Genomic DNA, 16,505 nt, shown 5'->3' with positions numbered 1-16,505 from the left:
GGCACAAGTATTGCCGTTGTTACAGAAAGAAGGCCCAGTGGTCGCCCAATGGTCGTCAGGTAATAGATGTGTCTGCTGAAATGTTGTCCCGTAAATCTGGGCGATGCTTCTGCCTCCCTTGTGCCTTCTTTGGGCGACCAACAGCGTGCATTGAACGATGAGTATGGCAACCGCCGTGCCTCCATTCGGCGACCACGGCAACACTTGAGACACCACGGCAATACTTCTGCCTCTTTTTCTGCCTCCTTTGAGCTACCTGTAGTCCCTCCTCAGTCTGCCTATAAAATAGAGTGCTTGTACCTGCAGTGTTTCATTGTGGTTGCATGCGTTGAACAACTCGAGCAGTTACTGCTGAACAACTGCTGGAGCAGTTACATGGAAACATGATTTTCTGGGTTTGGGCGACCATTGACCGTCCTAGCCAGTTTTTGATCGCTCGAAGGTGGCACAAAGGTCGCAGCCCTGTGTAATGGGGGCTTAAGCAACACATACTTGCCGTAAAAGGCGACCATGCTTGTCGTGAGAGGCAACTAACGGGATCGGGTGGTCAGGCTTGCTAACTTGCTTGATGCAGGTCATCGTATCCCAATTGCGTGTATCGATGTTCATGATATCAGTCACTGGATTGTCTGGTTCAGACTCGATTATTTACAGACCGCCGTCATATAGCTGGAATATTTCTGTATGCGGCGGTAAACAACAAACCAACCTTTAAGAAGTATAAAATTAAATTTCATCGCAGTAACCAAAGCTCAAGATAAGATACGTATTTGCGTAAAAAACCCTGAAATACTGCGTTAATTACATAACCTAGTTGATTTTGAGTTCCTTGCGTATAATACGCATGAAAAAGTGAAAACAACAACACTAGTAAGAAAACATACAACTTTATGGACAACTTCTGGTTTATCGCATATAGGGACGTTTCCATTTAGATTCTTACACAGTTTTCAAGCTGAAGTGACTATGACCAAGTAATGGGGTCTATGAACATATACTCAAATTATTAATGTTAAATATTCAGTGGGTAAAACAGTTATCTGGAGCTCAGCGTTACCCAGGGTTGGTAAAATCAGTGGCGACTAAATTGTATTGGATGGTCAGGCTCCATCACTTGCCATCTATCGAGGGGCGTGTCTCATAGTATCAACCACACGTTTGTATGGAACATGCTCAATTATTAACATCCCGCCATGACGTAACTGAAATGTATCTGACTGTGGCCTTTGATTGTTTGTTGTAAATAATCGAGTCTGGTCCAGACAGTCCAGTGATTGATATCATGAACATCGATCCACGCATCTGGGATACGATGACATGCATCAACCAAGTCGGGGAGCCTGGCCACCCGATCCTGTTAGTCGTTTCTTGGGATAAGCATGAGTTGCTGAAGACCAATTCTAACCCGGATGTTCATGTTTCGGTAAAGCAGGGTAACACCCTGCCGCGTTAACACACCCATCTTGTCTTTATCACAGATACGCCAGCAAGTCCAACCGTGGGACCATCATTCTGGGAATAGCAGACATTCAACCTGATGGTAATGTCCAATGTGTTCCTTCCTTAACGCCAAATATCCGCAATATTTCAATCATACAACCAGAATTTCGACTAAAGCTATTAGTGGTGTGCCGACTAGAATCTGATGATCGCGGGTTGAAATCCCATATTCGCCATGGTAATGATTCTAGGTTTGTCAGCTACATACCGTGCACATGGGTTTTCCCAAAGTAGTAAAAGCCTAAGATATGCAGGGAAGTTTCCAGTTCAATCAAGTACAAAAGTAGTTTGGTATGAGGCGGCCCGAGGATCAAAACATTGGCCTTCCGTTCCATTAGGAAGGGAAGCGGCCAGTTATAAAAACGTATTATTGTATTTGGTTGAAAGAACCCAGTGACTGCCATACATTAACATTGACTACGACACTGGTAGCGCTGAGATCGCCTGTTGATCGCTCCAGCAAGGTCAGGTGTTTGTTAAAGGGGGACTTCGCTTTGGTAAATTGGCAGTCCCACCACGTGTGATTTTAGTCGTGCAAATAACAGTTTGTCTTTTCTCCCAACTCACATTGTGTTTATGTATACCAGTTTGACAGGCAATGAAGTTGGCTTTGTAAGTCTTTGAAACAACCAAATTGTTTGTCTGCCGTATTTATGTATGGAAATTTGACAGTTTGACAGTAATATTTACAAAGAAGCTATGAGATGGACATGGGCACGAAACTTGAACATAGTTTGATTCTGATACCCTTTAATTCACTTCCTGTTTCAGTTGACTTACGGCTGCATGGCATTGACGAGGTGTTGGTGGGGCCGTTATCGAAGACCATAGTGAGGCAAAAATACATGAAATGGACGTCCGTGCAGACCGTGCATGGTGAGACGCCGAGCGTGCACTATGTATACCCGCACGTGTTCGGAACGCTCGTGGCAGACAAGCTTTGCACTTGGACGGCTCATGGATCAGTAAAATCGATATTCGAGAGTGACACTGTAACCCGTATGCGGGTTTTCGCACTTGTTATTACCTACAAGTGTGGAGCCCGAAATGTTCGGTTAGGATGGTCGTTAACACGTCAGCTCGCCGTGACGTATCGTTCTATTTCCAACGTGGATTCGATTTGACGGTTCAGTGTTTTACCCGATAGCTTCATTTAAAACTTAGGAAAATAACATTGTTTTTCCAATAGCCGGTATTATTTCCTTTGATGTTTTCATGGCAACAAATGCCTCTCAGATATCGCATATGTTGTATCTGAAATATTACACGTTTGGGCATCGCTGATTGGTAACTCGCCCAATACAATGTCAAAAAGTCAGGAGAAATAGCAACATTGTAATTACATCCGTTATAGTAATACACTGTAAAACAATGTAGACACAAAGAAGTACCGACATTCGTGGTTAGATTGAAAAGTTTTGGCCCCTCTTTGTCAGACATTTTGAAATGATGCATTGGAGACCGATTGATGCAAAATAGTCCCCGAAAAGTCTTGAAAAAATATTATGCTTCAGACTGTTGAGAATAAAAGGTAATTGCGTTAGTTAAATATTACGTTGTTGATAGGTATTATTCCATAGAATAAGATTGAGGCTCAAAGTGTTAAATATTACACACACAAAAAACATATTTTTTTGTATCTGTAGCTGAAAAAAATATTTAATCTCGATACAAACCCCAGCCCTACAATTTACCCGACACCACTGCAAGAACCCATCGGGCACTGTCCTCCGACATATATACGTGTTGATGAAGGCTTGTTTCTATTGGCCCTTACTTGAGGCTTGTGGTGTCCTCAAGACCACAGAGTATGAAGCCCATGGTGTCCCCCGCCGTGATATTGCTGGAATATTACTAAAAGCGGCGTAAAACCATACTCACTCACTCACTCACTCACTCACTCACTCTAGACCACAGAGAGTATTGCGTTCAATATCAGGTTGTTGACGGTGTCACAACAAGGAATGTTTTGATGGTGGTGGGTCTACCAGAGGTGGGTATCTTCCAAACTCTCTCTCCCGCGCGGAGTTGCGTCCCTTGATTGTGGGTTCGAATCCCGGTCCGCCCGTTTATGTTTCTAGGGATGTCAGCACCATACCTCTGCTCGTGGGTTTTACCAAAGTGCTTAACTATACTGCATCACTTAGGGCTTACCTCACACATTAAGCTGTCAATCCGTGATATGACCCGTGAAGATTCCGGGATAGAATAGGTCTTCAGCAACCCATGCTTGCCATAAAAGGCGATTATGCTTGTCGTAAGAGGCGACTAAAGGTATCGGGTGTTCAGGCTCGCTGACTTGGTGGATGCATGTCATCGTATCCCAATTGCTCATGACGTCAATCACTAGAGTGTCTGGTCCAGACTCGATTATTTACAGACCGCCGACATATGGCTGGAATATTGCTGAGTGCAGCGTTAAACAACAAACAAACAAACAAACAATCCGTGATATAACCGAAATATTGTTCAAAGCTGCGTTAAACCAAACTAACTCTAGTCAATGAAGTTTAATGCGCTTATTGTTCATTGTCCGTTTGCTTTCTTCTATGATGTTGTTAGTGGGTCAACTAGAGCGAGGGTCATCTTCCAAACTATCTCTCTCGCGCTGAAATTCCTTCTCTCAGCGGTTAATAACGGCACATGATGGGTCAGCCTCTCCATAAACAATATTCAAGGTAAAACATTTGATGATTGCTTTATACTCAGTTTTGTGGCATTTCAATGCCAAGAAGTCGAGTACCTAAGCGGCGCTGGACTGAATGGACAAAGCGACCACGGGTCAATACCAATGTATATCCCGCGTAAGCATAACAACAACCTAGATATGTCAGGTTCCACTCTTTCTGATACCCCTCGTATAACTGAACTGTTTAACTCACTCATTCTTCTAAAAAATAAATGCTTAAATTATTGACATTTTCTACAGCCATACACACTGAATATTCATCCGAAACAGATGTAATCCAAAAGTAGTACAAAGATGAGAAAAATCGCTCATGCTCAAGCTGTAATCAAACGGTCAGATTTTGGCAGACATATAACATCTTGTATTAGTAAAAAGGATGTTCCCCATTTATTAATTGTTAAAAATTAAAAGTACAAAGTATTAAATCATATATTTATTTTACTCTGTCCACATACATGGCCATCTCTCCGTGGGGAATCCGGGTGTGAATATACAAATAATTGACCCCCTGGATTTTTTTTATAGAAAACATTTTTCCTTGAATAAGAAATGATTAATCTTATTTGCCCCCCTGTCAAAAAAAGTTAACTACGGCCTTGACATGATTAGTTAAGCTCTGTCCATTAGCCTTGGTTGGATCTGCTGTTGGTGGCTTCAAAAGCCAGACAGATTCCGATAACGCTCCTTTGTTTCTCATTTCGGCTGCGTTTGTCTTTAGAGTTGTAGAAATGTCCGGCCTGCGTCATCTGGGATGTTATTAATCAAGAATCTATTAACAAAAGTATTCGCGCCTGTGGGAGTTCTTGGTTAGAATAGAACGTACCAGGCGACTAAATTGATTGTGTGGACAGGCTCGGTAACTTGGTTGATTGCGTATCATCGTACCCCGACGGCGTGGAACGTTGCTCACAACATCAATCACTGTATTGTCTGGTCCAGCCTCCATTATTTACAGGCGTCGTCATGTAGCTGGAATTAAACCGAGTGAAGCGTTGAACAACAAACAAAACCAAAAAAGGTGGCTACTGCCTTATCAACGCAACTGTAGATGCAGTCAAGATACGACTGTTCACATGTTTTTCACGACTGGTACCAGTTACATGAGTTAATGCACGGTTAGGCCAGACACGGCTTTACAACGAATCCTCCCATAGCAACCTGTTCTAGGTCTTAGCGCGTGGTACTACTTGGATAAATTAGGTTCCCAGCAACCAAAACTTGTCCTCATGGGTGAATCAGTGGATAGGGTGGTCGACTCCGTAGTTGATTGCATGGTCAACATAATCCGACTGCGTGAGACGTCGCTCATAATATCAATCACTGGTTTGTCTGGTTCAGACTCGATTATGTACAGGCCGTCATATAGCTTGAATATTTCAGAGTGCGGCATTACATAAAGCTTTATAAATGCAAAGCATGGCATGATAGGTTTAACTAGTCATATGTAAACATCGTGTGTTCCTTAACTTCTTTGTAGTATACATATGCAACGGCCTTGATATAACTGATCAAAAGAATTTATGTTCGAGCAGGTTTATATTATGCTACACAATTTTTGAGCCAAAATGTAGTCGCTTCTCAATTTCAGCAAAGAATCAAAAGAAATTGAAATCTCTATAATACCTGTAAATTCGATTTTTTTCAAGTACTATCCTAATATTTAAATTTACGGAAATTTAAAAGAAGTCCGTAACATCATGCGTGCTTCAGAAGAAAAGGAGGCATGGGTGACCCAGTCGTCTAAGGCGCCGCGATTCGCTGAGCAGAGTTGCGTCCCTTGGGCACGCCAGAAACCTATGATTGTGGGTTCGAATCCCGTTCGCCCTGATTGTTTGTAGGTTTGTCAGCACCATACCCGTGCTCATGGGTTTCACCGAAGTGGTAAACGTCTGAGACCTGCATCACTGAGGGCTTTCTTCCCACATTAAGCTGACACGCCGCGATATAACTGAAATACTGTTAAAAGCGGCGTTAAACCGAACTCACTCACTCAGAAGAAAAAAAAGCAGCATCGGAACGATTTATTAAGAGTGACCTAAATGAAAAAAACCCAACTATTGGGACAATGCCTTCTTGACTACGGCGAAAAACATCAATTTGCTTTTTTGTTTCAGTGGACGACCCCAATCTGTTGACACCGGAGTGTCCCAAGACCCCGACCACTCCCTCCTCAGCCTGCAGCGACACCGTCACATCAAACCTAAAGTAGGTTCCCGGTAAATGTAGGGACGTTAATTTAAGGCATATTTTAAAGACACTTAATTTATGAAACAGTCGTGTCAACGGGCGAAAAAGATAAACTTGAAAATAATTATCTGATAACTAAATAAAATACACAAATAAAAACACGTAAATGCAAATGGTATTAATTTCCAATAAGCCCATGTAAGTATGTCAACTTAAATAAAAAGATTTTCATTGGATGCCGTCTACGTTCTGTAAACAATTTCAGTGCAAGCCAAGACTTGAATTTGTCGACGTCGCCGGAGCCACGTGTCACAGCGCAGTCTTCCTCTGGAAGTGAGATGTCCAGTAACCTTCCCAGTGTGACGACTAACGCCACGCCCACCTCCAAGCACGGGTCTCCCGGCACCCCCAGTACCGTCCTCTCGTCGCTCAGGTATACATGGTGACGTGTTATCAAATTGGGAAAACATATGTTGGTAGGCACTGTATACTTCAGCACTATATCATTCCGCGGCAGCAATGGTCTATTTGTAATACATGTAGATCTGTTAAAAGTCTGTGGGGACATTGGAGTTTATGGGTAATTGTACAGGAATTTCATGCATTGGAACTAGTAAACGATTATTTTATCGGAACGAGTATTTTTTTTGTCTGTTGATATAACATTCTGAATAACTATTTTCAGAATGTGATTTTTGTTTGTTTGTTAAAGTAACAATTTTAGTTTCTTTAAGATATTATATTCTTTTGCCATTTTCGTTCCTATTTCATAACAAAATTAATCTAAACCAGTCGACGTTCACATCGGGAGTTCACAGCTTGTGTTAAATATTTTTGGGAAATCGTTATATTGTAAATTTAATCTGATAAACAAAGAATTTGCCGCCGTGGTGATACAACGCATCAAAGGTTTTCTTGTTTTCTGTTGTACATTCTTGGCTGATAAGTTGCCTTGTCATACCATTTGCAAACTGGTTGCCGTGAAAACTTGAAAAGAGTTTCACAGAGGATTAGAAACAGTGTTGCCGCAGTAAAACGGAAAACTGAATATCAAACGGAAACTCTTTTCTTTCGACACTCTGGCATGCAGGCACTGAGACAACTTGCTGACTCTACCCATGAAGATCCGGGGTAGGACAGGTCTTAAGGAACCCATGCTTGCCATAAAAGGCGACTAACGGGATCCGGTGGTCAGGCTCGCTGACTTGGTTAATGCATGGCACCGATCCCAATTGCAAGGATCGATGCTCATGATCTCAATCACTGGATTGTCTGGTCCAGACGCGATTATTTACAGACCGCCGTCATATAGCTGAAAGATTGCTGTGTGCGGCGTTGAACAACAAACAAAGAACTTCTTTCGAATGACATGATTATGTATAATTTTAATGAAAGCTGTAAATCCTTGAAATCTTATGAAAATGATGTCGTGTGTTCATTTATATGCAATTCCGCTTCTGGCGATGCAGGAACTTCAACTTGCAGTCTGTCACCTATCAGCCGCGGCCCGCACGACCGACAATGGCGTCTTCGGCTGATCACACCACAAAGGAAAAACTTCGCAGGTACTTTATACATTAGGTACAGTGGCCGCAAAGCGATGCCTTGCCAGGACCCGCCCAACATTTGTTCGAATCCCATCATTGGGGCGGTCGGGTAGCATAGTGGTTAAAGCGTTCGCTCGTCACGCCGAAGACCCGGGTTCGATTCCCGACATGGGTACAATATGTGAAGCCCATTTCTGGTGTCCCCCGCCGTGATATTGCTGGAATATTGCTGGAATATTGCTAAAAGCGGCGTTAAACCATACTTACTCACTCACTCGAATCCCATAGTCGTCCCTGTTGGCGGGTCAAGAAACTGTGTGCACCACTCCCCTTGTTTCAGACACCTTAGGTGTCAACCAGTTCTGTGTGTTTTTCAGGTGTAGACATGGGTAGTTTGCACCCACATGTTTCGCTCTGGTTTGGAGGATGCCTCATTGGATTGTTTAAGCAATGCCCACTAATTTCGTCTCGGTGGCACCAGTGGCCCAGTCGTGTAAGGCGCCGCAATTCGTTATGCAAGGTTTCGTCACTTGGGCACACCAGAAACCTATTATCGTGAGTTCCAATCCCGGTTCGCCCCGAATATATTTCTTGTTTTTTCACCACCACATCCTATCTTCACGAGGCAAGGGAGTAATGAACTGGACATCCGGTTCGTAAACAACATGAATTTCAAGTGCAGGATTTGCAAATGATGTTTACTGTGTGGGCGTTAACAGATACTTTCCAAATCTTTTCATGTGTTTGATTAAGGTGCTCAAGTGATTTGATGCACTTCGTGAGGTAAGACCCGTTTAGTTACAATATAGATCTTGATTATCGATGAGATCGCCGCCATATCGTTTGCAAGGGCAAGTGATGTGAGAGATGGAATCTGATTGTCAATATGAGGGACATAAAAGGGACACAACTCGTAATAGCCACCGGTGGCGCGACGATCGAGCCTAGTTTGGCAAGGGTGGAAACTGGACTTTTATGGTCTTTTAAACGTCCTTGCCACGGGAAAATGTAGTACACGTGATCGTTGGTTTACCATAGTGGTAAACGTCCAGGACCTTCATCACTTCGGGCTTTCCTCCCACATCAAGCGTGATATAACTGGAATACTGTTAAAAGCGGCCTTAGATCCAACTCACTCACTTACTATGATTAAACGCGTCAAAACATGCGGATACCTTGTTGGATACATGATACACGCTCTCAAAACAATGATACCTTACGGGATCAATGACTTTGTGTAGCTTCGCACTGACACCCCTGCTCTAATATCAGTACTGACTGAACAATTATAATCACTCCGAGTTTTCCTCTTTAAATCAGCTGACCTGGTGTGATATAACTGAAATATTGTTCATATATGCGGTGGGTGGTTAAAGCGTTTGTTCGTCACCCCGAAACCCTGGTTTTGATTATCCACATGGGTACAATATGTGAGTGAGTGAGTTGGGTTTAACGCCGCTTTTAACATTATTCCAGTTATATCACGACGTGTCAGCTTAATGTGGGAGGAAAGCCCGAAGTGATGCAAGTCTCGGACGTTTACCACTTTGGTGAAACCCACGAGCACGGGTATGGTGCTGACAAACCTAGAAACATAATCGGGGCGAACCGGGATTTGAACCCACAATCATAGGTTTCTGACGTGCCCAAGGGACGCAACTCTGCACAGCGAATCGCGGCGCCTTAGACGTATGGGCCACCCGTGCCCCCTACAATACGTGAAGCCCATTTCTGGTGCCCCCCGTCATGGAATATATTGTTTAGCGGCCTACGTAAAACCATATTATCTCGCTCAACAGTGCGTTACACCAAATTCACTCGCTCACTCTCCCTCTGTCGTCTAGAGAGAGGATCAAGGACAGCTGCGACCAGCTGCGGGTCCTCCTGCCGTACATCAGGGGCAGGAAGACGGACATGGCATCCATCCTAGAAATGACGGTTGACTATCTGAAGATAGTTAATGCCGCCATACCGGCTGATTTTCAAAACCAGGTAGGCTCTTGTCGTTGAACGGTCATAAGAAGCAAAGTGGGAAACGTCACACGTGCCATGCATTTTGTCATCGTCTTAATCAAAAATAAGAAACGAGGTCACAAATTGTTTTTTTTGAGCGAGTTAAGTTCTGTGCTAAGTCAGAGAAAGATTGTGAAGGTGATTGGGCCTTGGGTATATACTAGTATTTATTACACTGTATACTCAGGTTTGAAACGTACATGTGAATTTAATAGTACAAGGGTATTTATGTCCATGTAATTGGTTTCAGCAACCCATGCTTGCCGTAAGAGGCGACTTACCGTATCGGGTGGTCGGGCTCGTCGACTTGCGTAGATCGCTGTTCATGGTGTCAATCATTGGATTGTTTGGTCCAGACTAGGTTATTCATAGAGCTGGAATAGTGCTGAGTGTGGCGTTAAACAGTAAACAAACAAACAAATCGCGGGGTTCTTTTTGTGATTTACCCATTGTAATACATTATCAACCACAGGTTTCCCAGGTCCAGAATCACTTGTTTACAGGCATGGAATGCCCACGCTTGTGCTTTCAGGTCATAACGCTTATGAGTAAGGGGGCAGTACTGCCCAAGATAAAAACCGATGGAGGGCGGGGTTCGGCAAGACGGTCTGGGAGGAGAGAGCCGGACCCCCCAGAATCTCCGTCAACCACCCGAGTATCTTCAACCATGGACGCCAGGTACGTGTTGTCTATTATCGCCTGCAGCAATGATGTGGCCAGTATTATGAACAGTATCCCTTCACGTTATCGCAGGCTTCACACACATTGGAAGCCCGTCATACCCGTGAAGATTGGGAGTAGAATAGGTCTTCAGCAACCCATGTTTGCTGTAAAAGGCGACCATGCTTGTCGTAAGAGGCGACTAACAAGATCGGGTGGTCAGGCTTGCTGACTTGTTTATGGGTATCCCAATTTCGTGGATCAATGCTCATGATGTCAATCACTGGATTGTCTGGCCCAGACTCGATTATTTACGGAACGCTGTCATATAGCTAGAATATTGCGGCGTTATACAACATGAAACAAACAAACAAACAAGGAAGCCCGTCACTGTGCAGAATCTTTTGATCGTGGATTCATATTTCTTATTACCCCTGGTTTTATATATAATCATATATGTGTGTGTTTCAAATTAAGTACTTGTACTTAGATAGAAAAGAGACAATGCTGATACTGTCCAGCATCTCTTGCGGCTATTGACATTAAACTGTTGACTTCAAATCCAGGTGATCTACAGTGTAATCAATGCTTTGTTCAAAATATATTCATGACTTGTCTTTGTGTGTTTGCAGTGGTCGTAGTGAAGGCAGCAATATGGCGTCTGGCTCGAGCATGTTTGACATGGGTATACCTCATAGTCATAGCCCAATGTCCACGCCCACTCGAGCGACGCAGGCGCAGATGACCATGGCGGGAGGAAAGAGGGGTAACTCTTCATGAAAGCATCGACTAACCACAAAACAATCTGTAGCAACATAAGGATCTGACACTTGAACCCGCAGATCTGCATTATCCGTGCAGTCGATACAAGGAATATCAACTCGTGGGCCAGTCATTGACTAATACACATGGGGCATGACCTCTACGCACATCGCGTCACAGTCTACCACAGTTCGACAGCGACAAGTTGGGTGCGATGAACTGTCATCACAAACGCGCGACCTATGTAAACTTCCCGCGTTGATTCTGAAAATGACGCGAGCTCACCTCAGTGTTTTTGTGGTGCATATACAGATGACCAATGAAGATCCGGGGTAGAATTAGTCTTAAACAACCCATGCTTGTCGTAAAAGGCGACTGCCGGGATATGGTGGTCAGGCTCGCTGACTTTGTTGATGCATGTCATCTTATCCAATTTCGTGGATCGATGCCCATGATGTCAACCACTGCATTGTTTATCAATTATTTACAGACCGCTGTCATATAGCTGGAATATTGCGTTAAACAACAAACAAACAAACGAAAGCATATACAGATATAACCGTCGACGGAACATGCTTTCGTCCAATACTATGTCGACGCGAAGCTTTCGAACATTACGGGAATATGGTTCAAGAAATGAGATTCATCCCAAATACCGCTGCCGTTACTAACTTTCGAATGGCGACCACAATTTTCAAAGAACTGCTATCACAAGTTGGACCATGGATAGCCAGGCAGTCAATCGATGAATTTTCAATAATTGTTGTCGTTATTTTGCCTTGATGCCCAAACAGACATTCGTGGAATGAACTTGAATGCATGAGCATGGTTTGTCAGTTATAACAACGCGGCATGCAACCCCGCGGCATCGCAAAAAGTCAAACATCGGTGAGCTCTGCGACGGATGGTGTGCATGCAGCTGGCGTTGAGCGACAACACGGAAATGCATCGCTGTTAATGCTCGTGGCTCAGGAATGTTGGCAACCTGGACTCTGTTTATTCTCTGAAACGACCATCGTCGGTGGTACATGAGCAGAAATTACAATGGTCATATACAGGACATTCAAGATGGTTTATACATAAATTATATTAGAATATATTTCATCATATCATACATGTCTGTTTAAGGAGGTAATTTCATTAAGTGCTTATGCTTGTCAGATCGGGTGGTCAGGCTCGGTGACTTGTTTGATGCATGTCATCGTATCCCACTTGCGTGGATCGATGCTCATGTTAATCACTGGATTGTCTGGTCCAGACTCGATTATTTACAGACCGCCGTCTTATAGCTTGAATGTAGGAGTGCGGTGTTAATCAACAAACAAACAAACAAATCATTAAGTGCTTTGATGAAATACATTGTGAAGGTAAGTAAAAAATAATAATTTGACATGTTTATGGGTAATATTTCCGCCCGTATCCCCCTCATATATATATATATATATATATATATATATATATATATATATATATATATAATTAAGATCATCGAGTGGCAATGCATACATATAAAACTTTTGGAGGGGTTACAGGCGAAGTCTTTCCGACTTGTTTAGAATCGACCTTCAGCAACCCATGTTTGTAAGAGGCTTCTAACGTGATCGGCTGTCAGGCTCGCTGACTTGGTTGGTGCATGTCATCGTATCCTCATCGCATAGATCGATGCTCATAATGTCAATCGCTGGACTGTCTTGTCCATACCGGATTAAATACAGACCGCCGTAATATAGAAACATTGCAACAAACAAACATTATGCTGACACACCTTGATAATGATCTAACTGCTTAAAGAGAGGTTAAATCCTACTCTCTCATCATTGCTTGGCTGGGTCAACTTTAAAGTATGTTGCTGGTTACATTTTCAGAATCAACAGACAGTTTCAAGGATATTAAATCTGGCAGCAAGCGAATGCACATCTCCCCCCTCCCCATGACCTCCCCAACCACCACCCAGTCCAGCCAGGGGCTGATCTACATGCAGTCCGACACGGATGGGAGGACGGATGCCAATGGTAACAATTGATCCTCTTTTCGAGTGAATGACTTTTCACGGTAATCACATCAACAGGCACAGCGCTCCAGGGTGTTGATTTTCAGTGAACTCCGATAATACTATGCATTTAAGCAGTTATTTATTTGGTTGAATTTTGTAGAAACTGTTCTATTGGTTCAATTTAAGTATCAACAAACAAAAGGGCAGGTGAAAAAACATAATTTATATATTATTTTTTTGGAGTTTGATAGACGGCTTTTGACTTCGTCTGTAAATCGAAAAATGAAAATATGCTAAAGTTACAGATGAAGCAGCATATATACGAGGTACATTTTAGTTTCAAATGGTTGTATTTGATATGTACATACTCCGGATAGGAAGTTAAGTGTTTTGCGTAGAGACTTGATTGTCCGAACATTCCTAAATACGAATAGATCTTGCCCGTTTATGGCTAGCGAACCGTTGCATTGCAATCGGATATGCTCGGTTAAGTTCGTTAAACTGCATTTATAGTTCAGTTTCAAATCATTGTAATCGCACTGGTAACATGTTCGGGCTATATCAATTTTGTATCTACCATGTTAGTGTATATGGGAAACATTCAGTAACCAAATAGAAACGAGTATTGTATTACAATGTAAGATAATGTAAATGTGTGTATTTTACATTACGTGTAAGCAAATTATGTCAGTATCCGTCTGTGATGTGATTATTCTTTGACAACATTGATTGAGTCTTTTAATTTGACTGTCCAGATCCGAACCGCGACACGAGCTCTCCACTGCACCTTCAAGGAGTGCACATACAGTCGCACATTTACGGCGATCTGGACACCAACGCCAACCGCATGTACCCTAACACCTTTCTCTCTCCCGACTACCCCATTTCCACCCCTGTCGGCAACGCAGCAGCCAGGATGTCGAATCTGGAGAGAGATGCATATGGGATGTACGTGGAGAATGCCTTTTATCAGTACTATGGCCAGCCCACGTCGACCGCAAGTTACAATGCAAACTCTCTGTCGGACTACGTCAACCCAAATGCTGTACTTCCGGTTGGACCCCAGAGATACTAGGGACGAGGCGTGAGATTTTTGATTGGAAAATATCTAATTCAATTTTGTGGAAATTTGGAAGGACATGGTGTTGTCCTCGGCAAAACTGACGTTCCAGTTTGTTTTGGTTTTTAGAACTGGGAGAACGGTTTATATTCACACGAATGGAGTTTTCGTTGGTTTTGTCTTTTGCGAACCAAACGAGTGGATATTTGAAAGGACAATGGGTTGGGTGGCTCAATGTCAGAGAAATCGATAAGATGAAAGTTGATAATTTTGATTTTCGAGTTACGTATTCCTTGTTATGTTTTTGTTTGAATACTTGTTCCATACAAAGTATTCTTTGCTTTGAAGAATACGTAACAGAATCTTCGATTATCCTGTGCATTTATATACTTAAGGTCTTAAGGTACTATTTATTTAATCATTCATTCATCTTGGCATTCTGCCTCAGTCTTTTATGACGCATTATTTATTTTGTGGCAAATTGTCCTTATTTATTATCAATTTTCATGTTGAAGTAGATAATAGTTTCAATAATTCATAAGATAATTATTACATATTTATTTGTAATGAGATTATGTATTTGTAATCTAAGATATTTTACCCACTCTGTGATGATAAAGAGTAAAACATTCTCGATTCTTGTTTTAGAGAACTTTAACTGATTTGCTTTCTGCAAAGTTCTTAAATCAAAAGATATTGAAAAATGTACATTCCTATATAAGTTTCATTACATTCCCGTAGTCATCTCTAGTTCTGATTTTATATTAAAAAATTCTTTACTTGGTATTTTACTTGGAAATAAAGTCTTTCATTTGCTGCATAAATCATGTGCGGAGTTTCTGTTAGATTGTGTACACATCTCTTTGTATATAGCTATTTGCACCCTTTTGGCGTGCTAGAAATCTGTGATCCTTGGTTCGAACCCCAAATTCCCCTAAGTTAGTTTGCATCATACCGCTAGGTTTAACCAAAGTGGTAAAACGTGTTAGACCTGCATCACTTAGAGATTTTATCTCTCGCCAACCGCTTCTGTGGTCTAGTGGAGAGGGTCTAAGAGCGGAAGGTCAGTGGTTCGATCCCCAGCCGCGTCATTGAAAAGAGGGTACTTGTTACCTTGCCTAGCTAGCGCTCGGCAAGAAGTGGTTAAACAAGGACTGGTCTGTATTGTGTGAATGGGGTATCCATGTTAAATTGACACACACACACACACGGACGTCGCTATACAATTGCAATAATCTTGAATACCATTTCACCTCTCCTCCACAATATTGTTATGCCCAAATGTGTTACTTATGTATAATATCAACTTGTTCCCAACGCTATATGGCTGAAATAATGCAAAGGCGACGTTAAAGTTTAACACACTCACTCACCTTGTCTCCCATACCGATCTGACAAGGCGTGATATAATTGAAATAATGTTCACTCACCTTTCGCACATATCGACCGACCTTATTCTATAAATCGCGAGATACAACCGTCTGTGCACACTGAATTTCAACACCTGGATGTATATATACCTCGGCTATACACCGTCATAACAAGACTAGGATAGAACTAATTGGCAGATTTTATTGAAACTAGTCGTTAAGAACTCACTTTCTCAGTCTGTTGAGTCTGTTGTCTTCTACTTGTATGCACATCAGTATTAAAGTTAATGATAACCTTATACAAAGACAATATCACAATTCACACAACACTTATTGCGTGTAGTCCTGGACTGGAAAGGTGCCCCAGATTTTGGTTCAGGTACACATGCAGTATGTCAGCTGATGCTGTGATATCCAGATACACCCACAAACAGTTTCGCTGAACACATAAAGTTATATTAAATACTCTTTTCAAGAAATGGTGTATTAAATAGCCATACGAGTATAGTACTAAATAACGATACATGCTTACTGGTATATATGCTCCGTGGTCTAGTGGTAAACCGTGCGCCTGGAGAGCGGAAGATCCGACCACGTCATACCAAAAGACGTTAGGAGATGGTATTTGTCTGGCGCTCGGCATTAAAGGGTCGCCTCGAAGTCAGTATACTGTGTCTGAGTGGGGTATTCTTGTTAAACTACGTAAAGATCCGGGTAGAATAGG

The 16,505-nt window shown here is 42.4% G+C and overlaps 1 protein-coding gene across 4 annotated transcripts in view; it reads left to right on the top strand.

The window, feature by feature from the left end:
* Positions 1-16,372, top strand: part of LOC124138403 — a 30,792-nt gene extending 14,420 nt beyond the window's left edge. For all 4 annotated transcript variants that reach the window (XM_046505036.2, XM_046505035.2, XM_046505034.2 and 1 more), the window contains 10 exons: positions 1,479-1,540; positions 2,272-2,376; positions 6,304-6,394; positions 6,642-6,809; positions 7,846-7,941; positions 9,768-9,915; positions 10,469-10,614; positions 11,229-11,362; positions 13,224-13,370; positions 14,107-16,372. In XM_046505036.2, coding sequence (XP_046360992.1) covers positions 1,479-1,540; positions 2,272-2,376; positions 6,304-6,394; positions 6,642-6,809; positions 7,846-7,941; positions 9,768-9,915; positions 10,469-10,614; positions 11,229-11,362; positions 13,224-13,370; positions 14,107-14,426 — 1,417 coding nt within the window. In that variant the 3' untranslated portion in view covers positions 14,427-16,372. The remainder of the gene's footprint in view (positions 1-1,478; positions 1,541-2,271; positions 2,377-6,303; positions 6,395-6,641; positions 6,810-7,845; positions 7,942-9,767; positions 9,916-10,468; positions 10,615-11,228; positions 11,363-13,223; positions 13,371-14,106) is intronic.
* Positions 16,373-16,505: the final 133 nt, after the last annotated feature.

Source organism: Haliotis rufescens, unplaced genomic scaffold, assembly GCF_023055435.1.
Source record: "Haliotis rufescens isolate VD_foot unplaced genomic scaffold, xgHalRufe1.0.p SCAF_8, whole genome shotgun sequence".
NCBI lineage: Eukaryota > Metazoa > Mollusca > Gastropoda > Lepetellida > Haliotidae > Haliotis > Haliotis rufescens.
Note: the sequence above shows the minus strand (reverse complement) of the source record. Positions and strands in the feature narration are given on the sequence as shown.